Here is a 21,898-nt window from a genome sequence, read left to right as displayed (position 1 = left end):
AAGATGGATTGGACATGCATGCAGTGCAGGTGTTTTAAATGAGAAGGGACAATGCCAGATGTAATTTGAAAAGGAAGTAGGAAGTTCAGGGAAGTTTCTCTCTTAGGGAAAGATCATCCTTTCATTAAGATAAACAGAACACAATGTTAAAGGATTATCACTTACCTCTGCCTCTTTTTTCTTTTTCATTAATTTTTGGGTGTCAAATGTTTTCAGAGTACGATTTGATGTGGGTTTAGGAATCTGTATGATAGCTGCTTGGATTTTGGCCATGATTTCATTTTGTCGTCTTTTGCTCAAGCGTTGCTAAATATTCCATATATACAAGTTTAGTTATTCAGTTTATCAGAATAATATGCAATGTAATACACTCACAGGTACACAGATATGTAAATTTTCCATTCATTTTCTAAACTCAGCATTAACTGATGGACTAGGTAATATTAGGAAAGAAGTATCAAAATAATTCTGAAAAGTATGATACTGAAACACAGTTTGGGAGTCCCTAAATTATGCAGATAGAATGTGTCTATTTTTATTATGGGTGGTGATACTAAAAGGCTAATAAAGGTATCATCAATATGAAAAATGAATGTAATACTTTCCCAGTTCCACCTTCATGACCTGCCTAATCATGGGAAGAAAAAATTTAATCCAGGACACAGTGTCTAGGAGGGCTCCCAACATCACTCATTATTAGAGAAATGCAAATCAAAACTACAATGAACTTTATCACCTCACAACAGTCAGAAGGGCCATAACCAGAAAGTCTCAAAATAATAAATGCTGGAGAGGGTGTGGAGAAAAGGAAACCTTCTTACACTGTTGGTGGGAATGTAAATTGGTACAGCCACTATGGAGAACAATATGGAGGCTCCTTAAAATACTAAAATAGGACTACCATGTGATGCAGCAATCCCTACTGCTGGCCGTGACATTGTTCATGGCAGCACTATTTACAACAGCCAGTTCATGGAAGCAACCAAAATGTCCTTCAACAAAGGAATGGATAAAGAAGATGTGTTATGTATCAATATATACAATGAAATATTACTCAGTCATAAAAAAGAACAAAGTTGTGTCATCTGCAGAGACTTAAATGGACCTGGAGACTGTCATACATAGTAAAGTAAGTCAGAAAGAGAAAAAATGTTAATGCATATATGCGGAATCTCGAAAAATGGTAAAGATGATCTTATTTGCAAAGCAGAAATAGACACACGGACGTTGAGAACAAACATATGAATGAATTGAGAGACTGCAGTTGACATATATACACCACTATGAACCTACTGTATAGCACACAGAATTCTACTTGGTGCTTTGTGGTGACCTAAATGGGAAGGAAATCCAAAAAAGAGGGTATATATTTAAACGTATGGCTGATTCACCTAGTTGTACAGGAGAAACTGACACAGCAGTGTAAAGCAACTATACTTCAATTAAAAATAATAATCAAAGGACATTTAATGAGTATTTTCAATGTTCAAAGCATTGTACTAGGCAAATTTTTTGAATTGGAGGAACTAAAAATCTTGTGAGGTCATATGACAGGTAAATAATGAAAGTCAATAATATCAACAAGAGGTAGTTAACACCAAAGAATGAGAATTATCTGTGCCCTAGGAGTTCCCCAGAAAGAGTTTATGTGCACTGGGAAGGTTGCAGAGTAGATGGAGGGAAGTTTAGGGGAAGAGGAGAGAGGAGAACGAGGAGAGTGAGCTTGGGTAGGAGAGAGGGAAGAGCAGAAATAAATGAGTCGTATTCAATGACAGGCTGCCAGTGTAATAACAGAAGAAAGACAATGCTGAGGGTTATGAAAAGATACAGAAAGACAGGTCGAGACTGTTTAGTGAAAAAATTTGAATGCTAGTCAAATCAAGGGGCAAGATATTTGTAGAATAGCTTCCTGGGTGGCTCAGATGGTAAAGAATCTGCCTGCAATGCAGGAGATCTAGGTTCAATCCCTGGGTCAAGAAGATCCTCTGGAGAAGGAAATGGCAACACACTCTAGTATTCTTGCCTAGAGAATTCTATGGATAGAAGAGCTTGGCAGGCTACAGTCCATGGGGGTTGCAAAGAGTTGGACACAACTGAGCAACTAACAAAACACAACATATTTGTAGAATAGCAGGTTTCTGAGAAGAAGCAGCCAGCAAAAGTGGAATTGAGGGTGGATTCTCCTAGTAGTTGATTAAACTTGAGGAAACAAGCCTGAAGATCAGAGATTCATTCATAGGTTGCAGCAGGAGATCTGAGTGGATACGACAGGAGTATAGAAGAAAAAGAGCAGGCCTAAGAAGCACAAGGAATTAGGAACAAACAGAATTTGATAAATTACTGGCGATAGTGGACAGGATAGAGGGAGGCATCAAAAATGAATAAATGGAAAGACAATATAAAACCTGAATAGGGCCAATAACATAATCAGGGACATACATGCTCTAAGGGGCTTCTTTGAAAATGCAACATCTTTGCCGTGTCTCTTCAGCAAGCTTTATATTCTGATATGTTTATAATTTTTCTTTATGTACTTACATCTCGAAAAGCCTCACTTTTCATGTTTTGAACTTTTGTGCTCATCAGGGGCTGTACGGTTGGCATTTCCACTCTAGTCTGAACACCTTTCCTTTTCCTCTGGAGAGCAATGTACAACTGATATAAGAGTTTCGTGGCAGCCCCAGGCTTCTCTGTGATGATATTGTGGGCCACATTCTGATCAAATTGCACACCCAAAAGGTGAAGTGTGGGCTCCAAGCGAGAAAAATTGTTAAGTTTGGCACTGGAAATCCTAGGCATTAAAATATTTCACATAATAAGACATTGAGTTAAAAGCAAACAACAAATATCATAGGATTTTTATAACCAAATACCATGTTCTTTTAAATGTATCAGTCCTTGCAAAAACCACTTAATCCTCTAGACAGGTTGAGATTTTGTCTATTGCCCTAGCTCCATGCATTTATTTCTCTTGAATGGCTAAACTAAAACTCATTAATTTCATATACTCTTCTACTTAAATAGATACTAGAATTTCTACAGGAAGTCAGTACAAAAACATACCTAAATGCCTTCTTCGAAATGGAAAAACTTAACTATAGTTTTGAAAAATATTTTACTCAGAAGACAAACCTGCACTTTAAATATCCATTTCTTTAATTCGTATCACCTGAAAATAACCTTATTTTCAGGGATGACTGAAAGTGACGCCTCTCACCATTATCCTCTCAGGCATTGTCAGAAATAAACAATATTAGCCATACAACTAGATGAGTCATGAGATCATCACTGTACAGTTTATATCACTTCTTCAAAAATCACTAAAGACTTTCTAAAATATATGTATTGTTGAATCATCTATTGTCAAACGAGGCTCACATTTTAGAAGAACTCATTAATTCATTATTAATTTACTCTCTCAACTATACCAATAACTTATTGAATTTAATAAATGTTTATAAAATTATTAAGGTCTTACAAAGATGAATAAGACACCCTGTCCTTTAGCAGTTCATAGCAGGAAAACAAGTGTAATAAGTAGTGATAAACTAATGCAACTGTTGTAATAAAGGTCTCAAATGACTAAGAGCCATCAATAAGCCTATGAATACAGCAGCAGAATAAAAGCAAAAAGATGGTAGATGCATTTTCAACTTTTGTGCCTCTCTTATGTTCAAACTGGATGCAAATGTCAATTTTATCCACTGGCCCCTTTTCTCTTTACTTTAACTTTCAAACATCAGTGACATTCTTTGATGGAAAAAAATATACCGAATATACTTGAATATAAGTCAAAGTCCCATCTTCTCCCTGAAAAAAGAGGATACCTAAGAACAGAGGGAGTTGGCAGAATTTCTAACATTATAAGGTTACTCACTCAATAACTTCATTTCAGACTATAAAACTATTTGGGGAAGATACAAAGACCTCCAATGAATTTTCAGAAGCTGAAAGAGATCACTTAGCACTTAAACTTTTTAAATTTTATTTTATTTTTAATTGGAGGATAATAACTTTACAATATTCTGATGGTATCTGCCATACATCAACAAGAATCAGCCATAGGTATACATGTGTCCTTTCCCTCTAAAACCCCCCTCCCACCTCCCTCTGCATCCCAGCCCTCTAGGCTGTCACAAAGCATCAGCTTTGGGTTCCCTGTGTCATACAGCAAATTCTTACTGGCTATCTACTTTACATATGATAATGTATATACTTCAATGCTACTCTTTCAGATTATCCCACCTTCTCTCTCCCCCACTATGTCCAAAGGTCTGTTCTCTATGTCTGCATCTCTGTTGCTGCTCTGTAGATAGGTTCATCAGTATCCTTCTAGTTTCTGTGCGTGCGCACGTGTGTGTGTGTGTGTGTGTGTGTGTGTGTGTGTGTGTCTATTAGTTGCTCAGTTATGTCCAACTCTTTGAGACCTCATGGACTGTAAGCCTCCAGACTTCTCTGTCCATGGAACTCTCCAGGCAAGAATACTGGAGTAGGTTTCCATTCCCTTCTCCAGGTCTAGATTCCATATATATGCATTAATATATGATATTTGCCTTTTTATTTCTGCCTTACTTCACTTTGTATCCCTGGTGAAGGAACTAGCAACCCACTCCAGTATTCTTGCTTAGAGAATACCACGAGGCGCCTGGAGAGCTACAGTCCAAGGGATCCCAAGAGTCAGACACAACTTAGCAACTAAACCACCGTTTTGTATAACAGGCTTTAGGTTCATCCACCTCATTAGAATCGACTCAAATGCATTCCTTTCTATAGCTGAGTAATATTCCATTATATATATATATATGTATCACAACTTATTTATCCATTCATCTGTCAACAGACATCTAGGTTGCTTGCATGTCCTAGCTATTGTAAATAGCACTTAGCACAAACTTTATATACTGTCATACTGTTTCTAGTATATTATTTCTCAAGAGATAGTTCTCAAGCAGTGATTCTAAACTTTTTTTTTAATCACATATACAATCCTTTGGAAATATGATGAGAACTATGAAACCTTTTCCCCAGAAAAGAAAACACACATCCATGCATATACACAAAATGTGTATGCAATTTTGGGGTATTTGTCAATCTTCTAAAAATCTAGCCTAAAAGTGCCTACTAACTGCAAAGGAGGTGGGGTTGGGAAAATAAAGGAATGATTTATAAATATAAATAAAGAAGCCAGTGCCATAGGAAGGCCAAAGCAACAAACGTATTGACAGAAGACACTGAATTCCTTTTCCAGTCATGTGGTGTAACTCAGTGTCCCATTTCCTTTATTTGGTCAAGTATATTTAGCATGGCATGCCACATCGGCCAAACTTTGAATAAAGTATTTTAAATCGATAAAAGATAAACAGATTTTAGAAGGAATGAGAAGAGATAAGGAATGCGAAAAGGCAATCTTATCAACAACAAAAGTCAAACACTTTTTTAGGTCTTCTCGTGTCTTGTCCAGTGTTGCAATTTGTTTTCCCACAAATGACCTACAGTTTGAGATAACAAGCATTGGCTTAAAATGATTAGGGTACTATATAGACCATGTTTTGAAGAGTGTGATTGCGAAAGAGGATGGTCAGGTCAATGACTTGTGTTCACATTCCTTGGATGGGCACCTGATACCCACTTTTGATCTTTCATCACAGCTCATCTTTTCATGTCCTTCTTATCTTTGGAGTTTGTATGTTTTCTCCACTACATTTATTTGCAAAGATAGGGCCCAAGGGACACCTTTTCAAGGTTTTCCCTATGACATAAGCTTAGGCTTCAGAGATCAGAGGCACCATAATTTGGGAAGGAAAATCCAAAAGCAAACACCATTCATTTCCAAATTTTATCAAAATTTAGCCCTGTGCCCAATGAAAGTAAAGCACACTACTCTTCCTCTTACTTGTTTTACAAAACCTCCAGAATGTAGTGTAGCCTGCTGATACTAGGGTTCAGTGACACAGTAGGCTCCAAAATGGCTTTTATGGTCTGGCCGAAGTGTCCAGGTGTAATAGTACTTCTTTCTGGAAGTTTTTAATAATATATATTCTAAATATCCAACCAAAATTTTGGGAATATAACTGGTATGCAAATGGATGGAAGTCCACTCTTGTTATAATGTATGCTCAATCATTATACCATGATAATCAACAGTTGTTTTTAAACCTAGAGAAACCACTGGGACATTTTTGCTCTGGAGACAGAGCATATGACGTAAATGATGACCCTTGAGGGGATAAGGTATGTGTTCTGGGAAATGCCTTCTCCCTCTCTACCTGCAGTCCTTATCTGCCAAGGAATTACCTGTCTCTTCTCCTCCTTGACACCTTGTGAGGGAATACAACTCAAAAGGTCATTAGAATAGGGATATCCATGCTCCTTTACTTTTTATTTTTTTAACTAATCTACTCACTTCTCACCCTCTGAGTTGGACTACAGATATCCTAAAACAGAATTGTTTCAGAGTTAGATGAGTTGTTCTTAGGATGAAGTAATTCCCAAAGCAAGTTAACTTCAAGTTATATGCAATGCAGATTTAGTTTACTGTTTACATTTTAAACTAAAGAAACTAAAAGTATTACACAAAAATTCCCAAATCATGAGGTCTGGCACTAGACAGCTGTTTAAAAACTAGGCTTTACAAAGAAGGGTCCTTTTCCCCACTGAATGCGCTAATACAAAGCTCAGATGCATGGATTTACTGATTCTTGTCTTCTTTAGAATATCATGTGCCCTAGAAAAACAGTGGGTTGTCCTAGGAGCTAAAGCTTGATAGTAGTTGGTTGTTAAGACAAATAGATCCATCTCCCCATGTTAAGAAATATGATCCTTTGCAGTGAGTGAAGGGCAGGGCTGCAACACAGGATGGTACTCAGGGCACATACCTATGAAGAGGCAGCAGAGGTGTGAAATCTACCCTGGGCTCAGCTTGCTAAGTACAGGACCTTGGCATGAGGCAGCTTCATCCAAAATGGGGCTTTCCGTTCTTTACACACAGGCTTTCCTATTTACTAAGACCTTTTTGCACAAGGGCTTTCCTATTCACTAAGACCTGTGTCTTTATGATTACCTCCATCCATATGGGTTCCTATTTCTATTTCATGCAAAGGCCTTCCATGGTCTTGCTAACAAGAACCAACTCAGTACACATGAAATACTGCATGCATGATCTGATTAGTATGGTTCTTTTAAGTTTTCCATACCTAATTCAGAACAAGATACACTTTCTAAAGTCAGTCATTTTTATTCAAATAGAGAAACATGGTGTGCCTGCAGTGGGTCAGGGACAATGCCTGGAGCACAAAGAATAAACATACTCTGTAACTTTGAGCATCTTTGCAAAGTAGTTAAGACACAAACATTCATATATTCACTCATCATATATGGTTTGGGCTCCTTCAGGTGGTAGTAACTCTGATAAGAACTGACATATAAATAAAAAATATACCTTAAAGTAATAAAAAAGGCATGTCTGAAGTGTTGTTGAGACAAACAGAAAAAAAAAAACAAAGAGGAAAAGGAAACTAAATCTGCTGGGAAGAAAACAAAGAGTTTAGAAAAGGGTGGATTTTTAGCTGGATCTTAAGGATGAGTAAGTTTCTCAAGGTGAAAGTGAACAAAGAATGATATACAAATGTTCAAGGCATAACAAAAGCACATGACATATTTGTGGACCAAAGTAGCTTATGTCAGAGCTACAGACTGGTGGAAAATATGACTGGAAAGGGTGGATGAGGGTCACAAGGGAAGCATTTTGTAAGAGAAGCCTTGAGAAACAGAAACTGGAATACCTAAAGCTTTTTAAGCTGATGGGGGAAACCACACCTAAAGATGTGGGTGTAGAGTTCTATCTGCCTATGGAGAAGTTCAAACAAGGGGCTTAATGCAGGACTTATCAGAATATGCAGCCATTCATTAATTTAAAAAACATTTACTGAAAGCTAAACATGTGCCAGGCCCATGACAGCCCTGGGGACGCAAAGAAAAATAATTCATACTACAACTACAAAATCCCCTGAAGGTACAATGTGCAACTGAAAGAGATACAAACAAAGAAACTGACAACAAAGTGACTGATATTATAACAAGTAACTGTACAAGAAAAGTTTATAACTTTCATGAAGGGATAATAAGCAATGACACCAAAAATGGATTGGAAACCTGGTTACCTGGAGATCATCACAAATCAATCTGTGCACATGAGAACTTGTGAGAAAGCAAAAAAGAGAAAAGAAAGGAATGTACACTGACTTACCTACCCTGGAAATCTTATACCTTAGAGGCTGATCCTGGCTTCTACTGGAAGGGAGGAGACTTAGGTAGAAGCAGAGTGGGCACAAGGCTAGAAGATCAAGCAGAGGAGGCAGCTTGGGCTAAGCAGTGAAGGACAGTGTATACCTTGCTCTTGAGGAAGAGATGTGAGACATAAGAGTAGGATATGCACTAGAATGTCACCTAGTACCCTAGAGGCTTAAGAAATTGTCAGGGATTAGCAAAAGAGGCTAACTTGGTATAAAAATATATTTACAATCCATGGCTTCTCTTGAATTATACTATTATTACCTGCACAACTAGCATAATCTGGCTTGTGAAAGAATGACTCACCTCTAGAATGGAGGTACTAGACTTCTTTTCCTTAAACTCTTGCAATGTAGGTAATGCTCAATGGAGGTCTACCATCCCAAGGAACCAAGAACTAAGAAATACTTGAGTGGGAAATATCAGGTTAAAACACTATGGATATGGAGCAGGATGTCATGAATGGCAGAGTAAGGACCTCCAAAAATCTATTCCTCCAAAAGACAATAATAAAACTGACAAAATTAACTTCTTCATAACTCTAGCAATTAGCCAAAGGCATGTAACAATATAAAGAAAATTTATTCAAGAAAAAAACCTTAATCTCAGTAAGAACACAGAGCTTTTAGTCATTTTAACTTGCCCTATTCCCATTTCCTTCTTCCCAGCTCTTGAAAATCAGTAGCCTTGCAGTAAAAACCAGTGGCCTAACAGCCATCTGAGAAGGCAGACAGGTTTGAAACTCCTCAAGAAATCCTATCCTCAGAACACTGTCATTATTTAACATAATTTAGAGCTCAATCACTGCCTTAGGTAGCGGTGATCTTAAACATTTGCCACTGATTGCTTTTTACTAATACCCTGGGAATAGGGTTTTCCAAATGGCAACCCACTCCAGTATTCTTGCCTGGAGAATCCCATGGACAGAGGAGCCTGGCAGGCTACAGTCCATGGGCTCGCAAAGAGTTGGACACAGTGACTGAACCACCACCACCTCCTAAGGCAGTAATACCATTGGTGCAAACAAGAGCTGTCCAAAAACTTAAAAGGAAGATATAAGAATGAAATATCCACTGGGAACTTTGAAAAGCTCTGATACATTCCTGGGGATCAAGAGGACCATATGCATGTGTAAGAATGTTTGGATACCCAGGAAAGATAGGAGGAGGTCCAAATCTCTCACTTTGGCTGATCTTAAGCTCCTGTACAAGCAGGAAGTAAAGGCTAAGGCAGAGTTGTAAACTGTGAAAGCACTGAAGATATACCTCAACAAACTCAGCATCTCAGCCAAGGAAGATTTATCAATTCAAGATATTTTAAAATATCTCCATTTATTTGCTGAGCTCTGTTCACTAAGCTAACCAAGCAGAGTCTTCAGGTGCTATACACAGCAGGGAATACAGATTTTCAAAAATTAGTCCAAGAGAGTCATTAAACAAACAAAAAGTAGCAGCAGAGCAACAACAACAAACCCTGAGAAGGTGGAATAATCTGTGTTACCTCACTGTATTATTTTAGATGTCTGTTTTCAACAATTATGAGACATATAGAGAAACAGGAAACACTGTCCATACCTAGGGGGAAAAGGTCAGTAGAAACTCTCTGAGGAAGCCCAGATGTTTAATTTATTAGACAAAGACCTTAAGTTGGCTATAATGTTAAAAACTAAAATAATTCATTTTTAAAAAATTATAAAAGAAAGTATGAGAACAACATCTCAACAAAAAAATAGAATATCAATAAGGAAATAGAAATTATAAAAATGAGAACCAAGTGGAATTCTACAATTAAAAAGTATAATAACTGAGATGTAAAAAGTCACTAGAATAGCTCAACAGGACATTTGAGTTGGCAGAAGAAAGAAGCAGTAAACTCAAAGATAGATCAATTGAAACTATTCACAGGGGCAACAAAAAGGAAAAAGAATGAAGAAAAATGAACAGAATCCCCAAACACATAAACACATTCTAATCATGAGAGAAAATTTCAGACTAATTCCAACTGAGGAACAATATCAAAATACTTGACCAGTTTTTAATTTTTCAAAACTGTAAAGATTATCAAAAACAAGAAATGTCTGAGAAAATGATATCCTGATAAGATAGATAAGAACTATAACAAATCTTTGGTACGCAATGTACCATACCAATATAAGATGACAACAGTAGGGAAAACTGGGTGTGAACAACATGCGAACTCTCTGTACTATCTTTGCAACTTTTCTGTAAACCTAAAATTGTTCTAAAATAAAAAGTTTAGTTTTAAAAATCAACAAAGCTCCCAAGACCTGTGGGATACTGTCAAGTATACCAACATACACATAATAGGAGTCCCCAAAAGAGAAGAGAGATGAAAAGAAATGGGGAGAAAGAACTTTTGGAGAAATGAGGAGCAAACGTTTCACAAATCTGATTAAACACAGGAGTGCAGGATTATGGAAGACATTAAAATGGGGCCCATCTAGAGATGAGGTCTTGCAACAGCCTGTAACTTTTTCTCCTTTGTAGTCCTGGAAAAATGAATATGTGAGGAAGCGGCAATTTTCATACCGATGGTGTGCTTGCCTGGTTTAGGTCTGGAAGGAATCTTGTGATAAATGACTCCTTAATGTTAACTTTGGAGGCTAAATCCATCCAAATGCCAAAGGAACTGACCTTTTTTTAAAATAAAGAATAATCTCACTAACCTGCTTTCTGAAAAGTCTGCAAAATCATCCTGAAGTGCAAACTTGTGCAAAACTTCTCCAATTAGATAGCCACTGGAAAATGCCTTTGCAAATGACTTGGGACCTGATTTTTAAAACACAGAGATAAAAAAATAAATATAATGCTTTACACAGAGCTTATATATTTTCAGTATGTACATACAGAGTAAAATCCCATAATTTAACTTGAACTCAGAATGACATCAAAATAGTTCTAAAAATATCTTTTAATAATCAGATGAAAATACTGAATTTTAACAGTAGGTATCTTATAAAAGTCCCTAAATAAATGTGGATCAGTACTTGATAACATATGATATTTTGAAAGAAAAAAAACTTCTGATCAAACCAAACAAAACACAACCAACAAAATAAATAACCTTCAATCTAAAAACAAATCTTCAGTATATTTTATAAAATTATACTCTAATACTACCATTATCAATACAACCTGTGGATGATTTCATATTCTTGACCAAGTGAGGTACAATCCAACTTCTTTAAACCTCAAAACTTAATTTTAACCTTTATGCAATGGAAATTTTACAAAAATCATCTGCGCCTTCTTAAATAAAGCCTACTGAACATAATCAAGATTTTCCTTGGGCTTCCCTGCTGCCTCACTGGTAAAGAATGCACCAGTCAATGCAGGAGACATGGATTCGATCCCTGATCCAGGAAGCCCACATATCTCGGAGCAACTAAGCCCATGCACCACAACTACTGAGCTCGGCTCCAGAGCCTGGGAGCTGCAACTACTGAGCCCATGGGCCTCAGCTACTGAAGCCTGTGTGTCCTAGAGCCTGTATTATGCAATAAGAGAAGCCACTTCAATGAGATGCCTGCACACCACAACTAGAGTAGCCCAAGCTCACCACAACTACAGAAAAGCCTGAGGAGCAACGAAGATCCAGTACAGCCCAAATGGGGTCGCACAGAGTAGACACAACTGACGCGACTTAGCAGCAGCAGCAGCATATTATAAAAAAGATTTACATTGGTGGTTCTGTGGTTTACTCCAATGTAGCTGGTGTCCTGTACAATGATGGAGATGGCCCAGAGGAAGACAGGTTTTGGAGCTAGAGATACCTATGCTGAAATCTTGTCTCTGCCTTTTACTAGCTGTGCAACCTCTGACAAGCTGCTTAACCTTCCTGAATTTCTGTCCCATCCTATCTATATCTATCTTGGTGAGCTATTTTAAAGATTAGAGGCAATATATGAGAATTTCTTGGTACCATGCCTGCCACAAAGTATGCACGTAATGATGAGTGCAGGAAAAAAAAATTAAGTATAAAACAGAATTTGCTTTCTTTAAAAATGTCCTTAGTTTGGGGTAACTTATATTTTTCTTTTGAAGGGTATAGGGTTACTTGGTATTCGAGAATGATATTTGAAGTTGATACATAATACATTATCATAAGACAAAGTCATCAGCTCTCAAAGGATTTCAAAATCCTCCAAAAATCTTCAGTGTGTTTCTATCAGAGTCCTTTTATTAAATATCTATAAAATGTTATACATTATCACAGTATCACAAACTCCTTCATACGGAATTATCCTCTTTTATCTATTTGACTATCAACAAGGTGGCTAACTGCAAAAGAAGTTAGAATGATTTCACAATTCGTCGAGCTGGTGCTTGGTGTGTGATTGCAGGGAGGTGAGGGGAGAGACCTTACTCAGAAGACTTTACATCATCATAAGGCTCCTGCATATCTGACACTAGCCCACAATTTTGTCCAAAGCTTCCCTATTATCTGCTCTCAAAGTATTTTATAATTTAATACCCCAGTTCTTAGCTTAAATCAATATAAAGTAGCTTAAAAAGATGTCAACAATTCTCATTGATTCTGTTTACTCAGGGTGAGCTCCTAAACTATCTAGCACTAGAATCTATTGACTCTGCCTTCCAGCATCATGGGGCTTCCCTAGTAGCTCAGTTGATAAAGACTCTGCCTGTAATGCAGGAGACTTGGGTTTGATCCCTGGGTCAGGAAGATCCCCTGGAGAAGGGAATGGCAACCCACTCCAGTACTCTTGCCTGGAGAATCCCATGGACAGAGGACCTGGCTGGCTACAGTCCATGGGATTGCAGAGAGTCAGACGTGACCGAGAGACTAAAATTCCTTTCCTTTTCCAGCATCATACACCAGTAGTCTTTGCAGCAACTGAAATCCAAAGAGCTCCTTCTGCCCCTAAAGGCAGAGGTGTGCCTTGTCCTCTGCTGAGTCACTGTTGCTTTCCCCTTCCCTCAGGACCCACCACTGCTGACCTCCAAAGCTGTTCCCTGCTTTTCGGTTTCCACCACTGTCCTTGCTGTGCCATCTGGGCTGCTCTGGCTGTGCCTTGCACCTCTTCTGTCTGTTGTTTTCTCTGTTCGGCTTCTTTCCCTTTTTTCTCCCTCTGCTGCTGCTGCTGCTGCTAAGTGGCTTCAGTCGTGTCCAACTCTGTGCGACCCCATAGACGGCAGCCCACCAGGCTCCCCCGTCCCTGGGATTCTCCAGGCAAGAACACTGGAGTGGGTTGCCATTTCCTTCTCCAATGCATGAAAGTGAAAAGTGAAAGCGAAGTCATTCAGTCATGTCTGACTCGTAGTGACCCCATGGACTGCAGCCCACCAGTATTCTTAGTTTTCTGAAGTGCCATTGGACATATAGTCATTGTCAGACTATAGAATCCTATTAAAAATCTAAAGACTACTACTTTGCATTCAGGAGCTGCTGCTATATCTGGCGATCTCATTCTCCCACTCTCTCTGGATTTTCCATTTTTGCCTGTTGCTCCTGTTGACAAAAGACCTGAAATCTAACCTGTGAATAACTGGGGAATAACTGTATCCTAATCCATCACACTCATCAGGCAAATGGTCTGTAGCAAACTCATAGCTACAAAAAGGTCAGAAGAAAAATAAAATCATAATATACTTCCTTTGAAATGGCAGGACTTCTTAACAAGACTATTCTGATATGGATAAAATAGAGGCATTTTGGCTATAAAGGTCAAAGAAGAATAGCAAACACATCATTTCATTGTCAAGTAGGTTACTATAAATAAGTTTGAAAATGTGTTTGCAGCTCTGTGTGCATTAGACACTTTCAGTTTTTCTTTTTTCTTTTTTCCCTGTGCTACAGGAACACAGAGGAAAACAATCAGAGAAAAGCTATAGGAAGCAGCAAAAACAACAGAGGGAAAACACATAGAAAAAAATGGAGAGAAAAAGGGATTTGTGCAAGAAATTAGATGAAGAAAAAGCAGATAATCCAGGAATATGTAGATTAAAAGGTATGAGAAGGAAGATAAGAAGCCAGAGAGATAAAGAGAAATGGAGAGAGGTAAAGGAAGAAAAGCAGTAAGGAAAAAAGAAAACACAAGGGAAAGATTTTTTTCTTTTTGGTTTATCAAATTTTCCTTCCCAGTAAATGTTCCGGAATACCACAACTAATGGTGGCCACCTCTACAAGTTAATTTGCACTCGTGACTGGAATTACCCAGGGGAAAGAAAAGGTAGATTGACTCCAGGATAAGGAATAATGAAGAATGTGGGAAAGAAATGAACCATAGGAGCTCAGTAACAATCTTCTCCCTGAGCTCTGAAATGATCTACATCTGGAAAAATGTTGTTCAGTAACAACTCAGCCACACCTCCAGTCTTCCAAGCCACAGGTCTGATCCCATTCACTAAAGCTTTCAGTTGCAGAAATCTTTGATGTGAGCTTTTGTGAATTTTCTGGGACGGAGGGCAAAGAGTCTATGTGCTTTTCACCTGAGCCAGCTGGAGAAAAGACAAAAGAAGATAAGCCTTCTACATTCCAGATGGTAATGTGGTCAGCACAGGCTCTGGAGAGAGAAATATTCTCTGGTTTGACTCTCGCACCATTTGTAAGACCCTGGACTTTGGATGGTTACACAAGCTCAGTTTCTTCTCTTTAAAAGAGGGAGAGTGATGGGTTCTACCTCCTGACAGTTGGTTTAATTAAATGAGATAATTAATTAAATGAGATAATGTAAAGTGCTTAGCATAATTCTTGGCCTATAATAAGTGCTCAGTGATCACTTTTATTATTATTGAAAGTGTTAGCTGCTCAGTCACGTCCAACTCTTTGTGACCCAATGGACTGTAGCCCGCTAGGCTCCTCTGTTCATGGAATTCTCCAGGCAAGAATACTGGAGTGGGTAGCCAATCCCTTCTCTAAAGGATCAAACCTGGGTCTGTAGTGGAGGCAGATTCTTTACCATCTGAGCCACCAGGTACTGCTTCCTAATTTAAGACAACATGTTATATCAATTACCCAATTTATAAGCTCAGTAATAGATCCTCAGTGACAATAGTACGGGTCTTCCCACGTGGTGTTAGTGGTAAAGAACCTGCCTGCCAATAAAGGGGATGTCAGAGCCAAGGCTTTAAAGCCTGGGTCAGAAAGATCCCCTGGAGGAGGGCATGGCAACCCACTCCAGTATTCTTGCCTGGAGAATCGCATGGACAGAGGAGACTGGTGGCCTACGATCCATAGGGTAACAAAGAGTTGGACATAACTGAAGTGACTTAGCACGCATGCATGCACTCACACACGCAATGACTATAGTACAAAGATCCTTATTTAAAGATAACTTAAAACTTAGATAGCAAATATTTAACCCTGTCCTTAAAGTCAGATACAGACCTACTCTTGGGTCCAGATAAGCGATAACACTCTCCCCAGTCTGGGGAAGCACATATAATCAAATGTAGTTGATTTTTACAGCAAACCATTTGAGGGAAAGAAATAATGACTGAACATAGCCTCACAGCATTTGTGGTCAAGTTTTGCTACCAAATAACTAAAGAGATTTGGGGATGTGGGGATCGTAGATGAGGGCCTATAGACCTACACATTCTATGCAAGTGACCTTTGTTCCTCTTTTACTAGAAGAGCAAAGACCTGGCTCAGGTTATCAACAACATTTAAAAAACCAAACAAATTTACTTTCATTTGAGAGATAGAAAAGCTGCTGGTGGTAGCCGGGCACTGGTCTGACCCCATTAGGCGCTAGTGTTCCTAGAAGCTGGTCCAGCTCTCACGGTTAGACTTTGGCCTTCTCCTGCTGGCCATAATCAATTTCACAGCACACCAAGATCAGACAAGGTTACTCAGTGACCCTGATGGACTAAGACAAAAACAAAATCCCTCTATAAACATGTCTGAACTCGGAGTGAAATAGTATTGCCCAAAACACAAAAAATTACCAAATGTGACCCCCCTATTCTGACCGATGTGAGTGGTTGCTACTGTTTTTCCCTCCTTGCTTTGTTATCCCCACTTCCATTACCAGAATAGGTTATTCTGGTGTCCTTTTCTGCAAGAAGAATTGGTACTGTGGCTTATAAAATCATCAGAATGTACTGTCTGTTAGCATATGACAATTCCTAAGAAGTTGCTTAAAGTAATAAAGCAGAGCTTCCGAAATCACAAAAGTGAGGATCAAAGTACCTAGGATGACCTTCCCGACATGCACAAATCCATCAGGTTCGGCTAAAAACAATACTTTACCTTACTTTTGCCTCCCTCATGCATCCTCATACAATAAAATATTTACTAGGTGCCTATTATGTGGCAGGCATCATAACAGGTATTCTTCTAAAGTGAGAGACACAAAAGTTGTTGAAATAATATTATCTGGACCTAGATAGATGATAGGCACTGTGGTAGATATTTTCCACTTGCAATATCATTTGATACCTCCCAAATATACAGTAATTATTATTATTACCTCTCAGGGTATAAAATTGTGACTAAAGATTACTGTTTCTAGTTCAGATATTAGAAAATCAGGACTTTAGAGATAACTAAATTTTTCAACTCAGTTTTCTATTTATTGATTCTTTGTTACTTGTGATAATGATGTCTGAGACTATTGAAACAAAAATACCCATAATAAGGTATCTACAATTTTCAATATGACCCCACCCAGAATCCAAAAGAATACAGACCACTTGTATATCAATTTTTACAAAGAATCTGATGTATATAGGACATGGAATTTGAATGCTCTACATTTGTGGAGAATGTTTAATTATGACATTCTGATGCCAACTTCCTCTTACAGTGAATTTATAAGCATTTTGTAAAACAGAGGCAATGGTTAGGCTTGAAAATAACTGAGTCTGTAAAGACTTTTACAGCAAATCTCTTAGTAACATTATTCTGTATTGCTTATTTTTTATTACAAAAATAATTGCTTGAATTATTTTCTATTGAACAACTTTTAGTATTTTAAGACATTTCATTAACATACATCTAAGCATTATTTTCCAGGACAAATGGTCTAGTTTAACTCACTGGAGATCCTTAGCTTTAGTAACATAGATCTGAATCTTCATATGTTGAGACTAATCAAACCTCTGATGACTTCCAGAAACCTCATTAAGTAGAGGGAGACTGTTCTTAACTGAGGATCATTGGAATTCATTTTCTTTACTGCTGGTATTCAGGGTAGTCCAGGCAACACAAAATTCAATATGAGACGCTTTATCCAAATTGATTTCTACTTTTCAAAATAATCCAGAAATCAATCAGCTTTACCTGCCTCTCTAATGACTAAACCATTATTGAGTCTCACTGAGGCAGCAATGCATTCACTTGGCATTCTCATTCTGTTTGCTTTGTTTCAGGAAGCAACATGTGGACTGAACTACTTCTAAACAAATACTAATAACTCCACCATTGCCATTTAACCATTTAACCATCTGGTTGAATTTCTGTACTTCTTGTGACTTCAACTGAACAATAATCCTCCTTAAAAGGAGCTCAAATGAATATCTTTGGGAGGGTTAATTTTTAAATAGTAAATTCCCTAAGCATAAAATCAAATGTATAATACATTCTAAGAGCACGAGTCAAAGATCTAGCTCCAAATTCTAGTTCTAGGACTTACTAGATAGGTGACTTAGAACAAATCACCAAGCTTTCTCAGCCTCTTTTATACATCTGTTCAATGGAGACAATGCCTCTTAGTACTTTTTAAAATCTCAAATATGAAAACCTATGTAAAAGGCTTAGCACAGGGTCTGGCATGAGAATCTAAGTGCTCAACAAAGACTACCTTTTATTACTATTATTATTATTATTCCATGTATAAACTTCATTTGAGAAAATAACTCTTATGTACTCCCCTGTCCCAGCAATACTTCAAGATGCTTACTATATTTCAGTTAAAGTGTTAGGCCTCTTTTTCCCCTACATTGTCATGTGACATTTGATCTTCTTTTTTTAATTTTGCATTTGTAAGGCTATACTGAATTTTACTTTCAAATTATGAAGGTAATACAAGCAAAACATCAAATAACAACAGATGTATAAAGAAAAGCTAGCAATCATCTCCTTTCCCAGGGTAAGCAATACCAATACACCGGCTTATATGCTTCCACACCTCTCTCTATGCTTACACAAAGATTAAGAGTCATGTATATGTCAACAGTCCAGTATATGCCTCTCCACACTTTTCTCTCACACATCCTCATGCAAAATGGTATTATATTGGTTCCAGTGAGGTTTAATTTTGTTTTTCACTTGACAAAATTACATGAGCTCATTTTAAGTCAAAAGTTAGAGTAACTAACTCATTTGTTCTAACAACTGCATGATAATCCATAGCATAAAAACAGGATCATTTACCCAAGTATTCTATTTTTGAAGCAAATTCATATTGTCTCCATTTTTTTTTTCTTTTTGCTCCTACAATCCATGTGGCAATAAACATCCTTGTTCAAATGTCCTTACACATTGGTGATTTTATTTTTGTAAGATAGTTTCTAAAAAGTAAGATTTAGCATTTACTGTGTGTCAGGGACTGTTTTAAATGTTTTGCATTTATTATCTCATTTAGTCGTAACACTATTTGATGAAGTATTATTATTATCCCTATTTTGAGTATTATAAAATTTAGGTAAATAAATTGTGCACAAACACTAGCTAATAAGTGTGAATAAGTGCTTTTAACCTAAACAGTCTGGCCTCCAAATCCTTGCTCTTAACAGGACACTTATCCAGAAACTGCCTAATTATTTTTGTCAGAAGTTGCATCTACTTATGGTTCTTCCAAGAGAGTTCCTATAAACTGTTTTAAGTCTTCCATTGTACACCACAGAATGGTTTATCTAATGACAGAAATCAACTGGCAGCATGCTTCTTAGACACACAGATCCTATCTTGTCTGTTTCCAAACATAGTTGAGTGTGTTCCCTATAGTCTGAAAAGCCTTTTACAACATGGATTTAGGTAATCTCAAGAATTGTGTCTCTCTCCTTTGACTCCTCTTAGCAGTTGGGATCAAGAAATGAATATGTATTACTAGTAAATGTGATGCAGAATATATTAGCTGTCTCTGCTAACAGCTTCCAGCTTTATACTTGGGGAAAGCAGACATCAGAAACTTTCCATTTACAGTTTATGTTATTTAAATTCTTTAAAACTCTTCAGTCTTGGGACTTCCCTGGTGGTCCAGTGGTAAAAACTCAGCACGTCTACTGCAGAGGGTAGGGGTTCAATCACTGGTCAAAAAACTCAGTTTCTGTATGCCTCTAGGCCAGGCCAAAAAATAAATAAAATCTCCAGTCTTTTAACCCTCAGGGAATGAAGTAATTCTTCCTCCTCCTTTCAAAACCCAAACTCCCCATACTGATTACAATTATAATGGCATATTACTGTTTTTAGATTTCTTGTAAATTTTATTTACTTTTCTCAAAAGTGTTTGAATATGCAACAGAGTCTTGTGGACTTGAGCAAAGAATATGGCTTTTATTAATCAAGTAAATAAACCAAAGTAAACTCAGCAATCCGTAACTGCTTTTCTTAATAAGAGTATACCTTAAGGCCATGATACTACATTTTGGCTCCTATGGTGAGAAAGAAATAAGAAAAGAAAAATGCTAACACCATCCTGAGATAAGCATCATATTTTAGATAAGGAACAGTCAGAGACACATGGGATGATCATGGAATCCTGGGAAAAAACTTACTGTGTGTGGGTGGCAGTTTGGCAAAGAAAAAGTCTGGGTTTATGCCTCAAGAAAGGCAACTGGCAAAACCAATACAATATTGTAAAGTAATTAACCTCCAATTAAAATAAATAAATTTATATTTAAAAAACAATAAAAAATAATAAAAATAAGATTTTAGGCTATAAAAAAAAAAAAAGAAAGGCAACTGGAGTGAATGATAGTCACTCAGTTCGTGTTCAACTTTGCGACTCCCTGGACTATAGCCTGCCAGGCTCCTCTGTCCATGGAATTCTCCAGGCAAGAATATTGGAGTGGGTTGCCATTTCCTTCTCCAAAGGCGACTGCAAATGCTTCAAATTTAAAGATCCTAACACTGGTAACAAATACTTCGCAGCTGCAGAAACACTACTGGTTGAGCAAATACTGTGAATGACTTAAGATTGATTTGGCATTACTGCCCCTCTGGAAGCAAGTTGACATTATGCAAGAATGCTTCTGGGAAAAACAGATTGAAATGATTTGGCCTGAAAACCTCTTGCTTTGAGCAAAACCATACCGGTTGGAAAATGAACTCTTGTTTAAGAAACAACAAAAAGAAGTTGAATGGGGTATAGTGCTATTCTGGAATTACTTGGTCGTCACAAAAGTTGTCAGCATATAAAACTGCGTCTGTGGTTGTGGGATTTAGGAAATTTGGATGACAACTTCAGGGCTGGGATAAAGTCAGGTTGGTGAAGAAGTCAGCTTTGGGAAGAGTGAAAAGTGGTCAGAAGCAGCGAATGTGCACATATTGAGTTAGAACTGCTGAAATTTGTAAATGTTAATATATTCTGCCTTAACTCAGTTTCACACACAGCTCTTTATACTGGAGGGAACACAATGGGAGAAGGAGAAGGTATTGTAACTTGTCCTGGGGCACACAACTAGTAGTGAGGTAGCTGGCTTTCAGGATTCACATTTCGCTGGTTTGCCAGCACACCACGCTTCTGAGAGTGTGAAAGGAGCAATGTCAGGGCTAGACTAGAGTCCAGAAAGTTCTTCTTTCCACTGGAGCAAGGGCGCCTAAAGCCTCAGAACCGTGGTAGGTCAGCGCCCGCGGGGCTGCGACCACCGTGATGATGGGTAACTCAGAGCCGAGCGGTGGAGGGGAGAAGCCAGGCTCCACGGCGGCTGAGGTGAGGCAGAGGCGGCAGCGAGCCTGCCCCGCCAGACGCCATCAGCCCGCCGCGCCCCAGGCTCCGCGCCCGTTCGCCCCCGGTCCGCTCGCCCCAGGCTGTGTCACTCACTCACGGTCTGGGACACCTTCAATTCCTGGTTGAGCCACCGGCACAGGATTTCCGACATGGTTCGGCCTGTATGTCCCACCGCAGGCAGGTGCCAGGAACGCGCGGGAAACCTAGCCCGCCTGCCTGTCCGCGTCCTCCTGTTGCCAAGGGCGACCCGTTGCTAAGGAAGCGTATTCAGGCCGGTCCTAGGGGAAAGGCTGGGAGAAGAGGGGTGCCAGAGCTCAGCCCAGCAGGACAGAAAATCGTGGCTTGCCCCCTGCTGGTAGGTAAGACCGAGATGTGCGCAGGCGCGGTGGGCTTGGGAAGGCTGGGGGAAGGCGGTGGAGCGCTATTAACACAACAGCCAGGAGATGTTAGCCGGGTTGGTGTGTGGAGGAGGAGAGGCAAGGGAGCCTCTCAAAAGAAAGAATCTTGATGAAGGGAAATTTTCTTCTTCCCGTTGGCCTCCTAAAGTAACTTATGGAAGCCCCTGCTCCAGTGACCTCAGTTTTGTCTTTAATTTACAAATTGCCAGTTTTAATTGCTGTATTATATGCAGCCATGAAATTAAAAGACGCTTACTCCTTGGAAGGAAAGTTATGACCAACCTAGATAGCATATTCAAAAGCAGAGATATTACTTTGCCAATACAGGTCCTTC

General features: G+C 38.5%; 1 protein-coding gene across 8 annotated transcripts in view; it reads right to left on the bottom strand.

Annotated features, from left to right (window-relative positions):
• The window catches only part of SPEF2 (sperm flagellar 2), a 196,945-nt gene extending 175,527 nt beyond the window's left edge, over nucleotides 1–21,418 (bottom strand). For 6 of the 8 annotated variants that reach the window (XR_005724762.1, XR_005724765.1, XR_005724760.1 and 3 more), the window contains exons 1-4: nucleotides 21,260–21,412; nucleotides 10,976–11,078; nucleotides 2,539–2,791; nucleotides 166–306 (exon numbers count right to left, since the gene is read on the bottom strand). Coding sequence is in view for 3 of the 8 variants with exons in the window: in XM_040262317.1 (XP_040118251.1) it covers nucleotides 166–306; nucleotides 2,539–2,791; nucleotides 10,976–11,078; nucleotides 21,260–21,317 (555 nt within the window). In the remaining 5 variants the exon portion in view is untranslated. Of the gene's footprint in view, nucleotides 1–165; nucleotides 307–2,538; nucleotides 2,792–10,975; nucleotides 11,079–21,259 lie in introns of all 8 variants that reach the window. The other 2 variants (XR_005724763.1, XR_005724761.1) reach the window with 2 other exon arrangements.
• Nucleotides 21,419–21,898: the final 480 nt, after the last annotated feature.

Source organism: Oryx dammah, unplaced genomic scaffold (assembly GCF_014754425.2).
Source record: "Oryx dammah isolate SB20612 unplaced genomic scaffold, SCBI_Odam_1.1 HiC_scaffold_20, whole genome shotgun sequence".
Classification (NCBI taxonomy): Eukaryota; Metazoa; Chordata; class Mammalia; order Artiodactyla; family Bovidae; genus Oryx; species Oryx dammah.
This window is presented reverse-complemented; position numbering and strand designations above follow the sequence as displayed.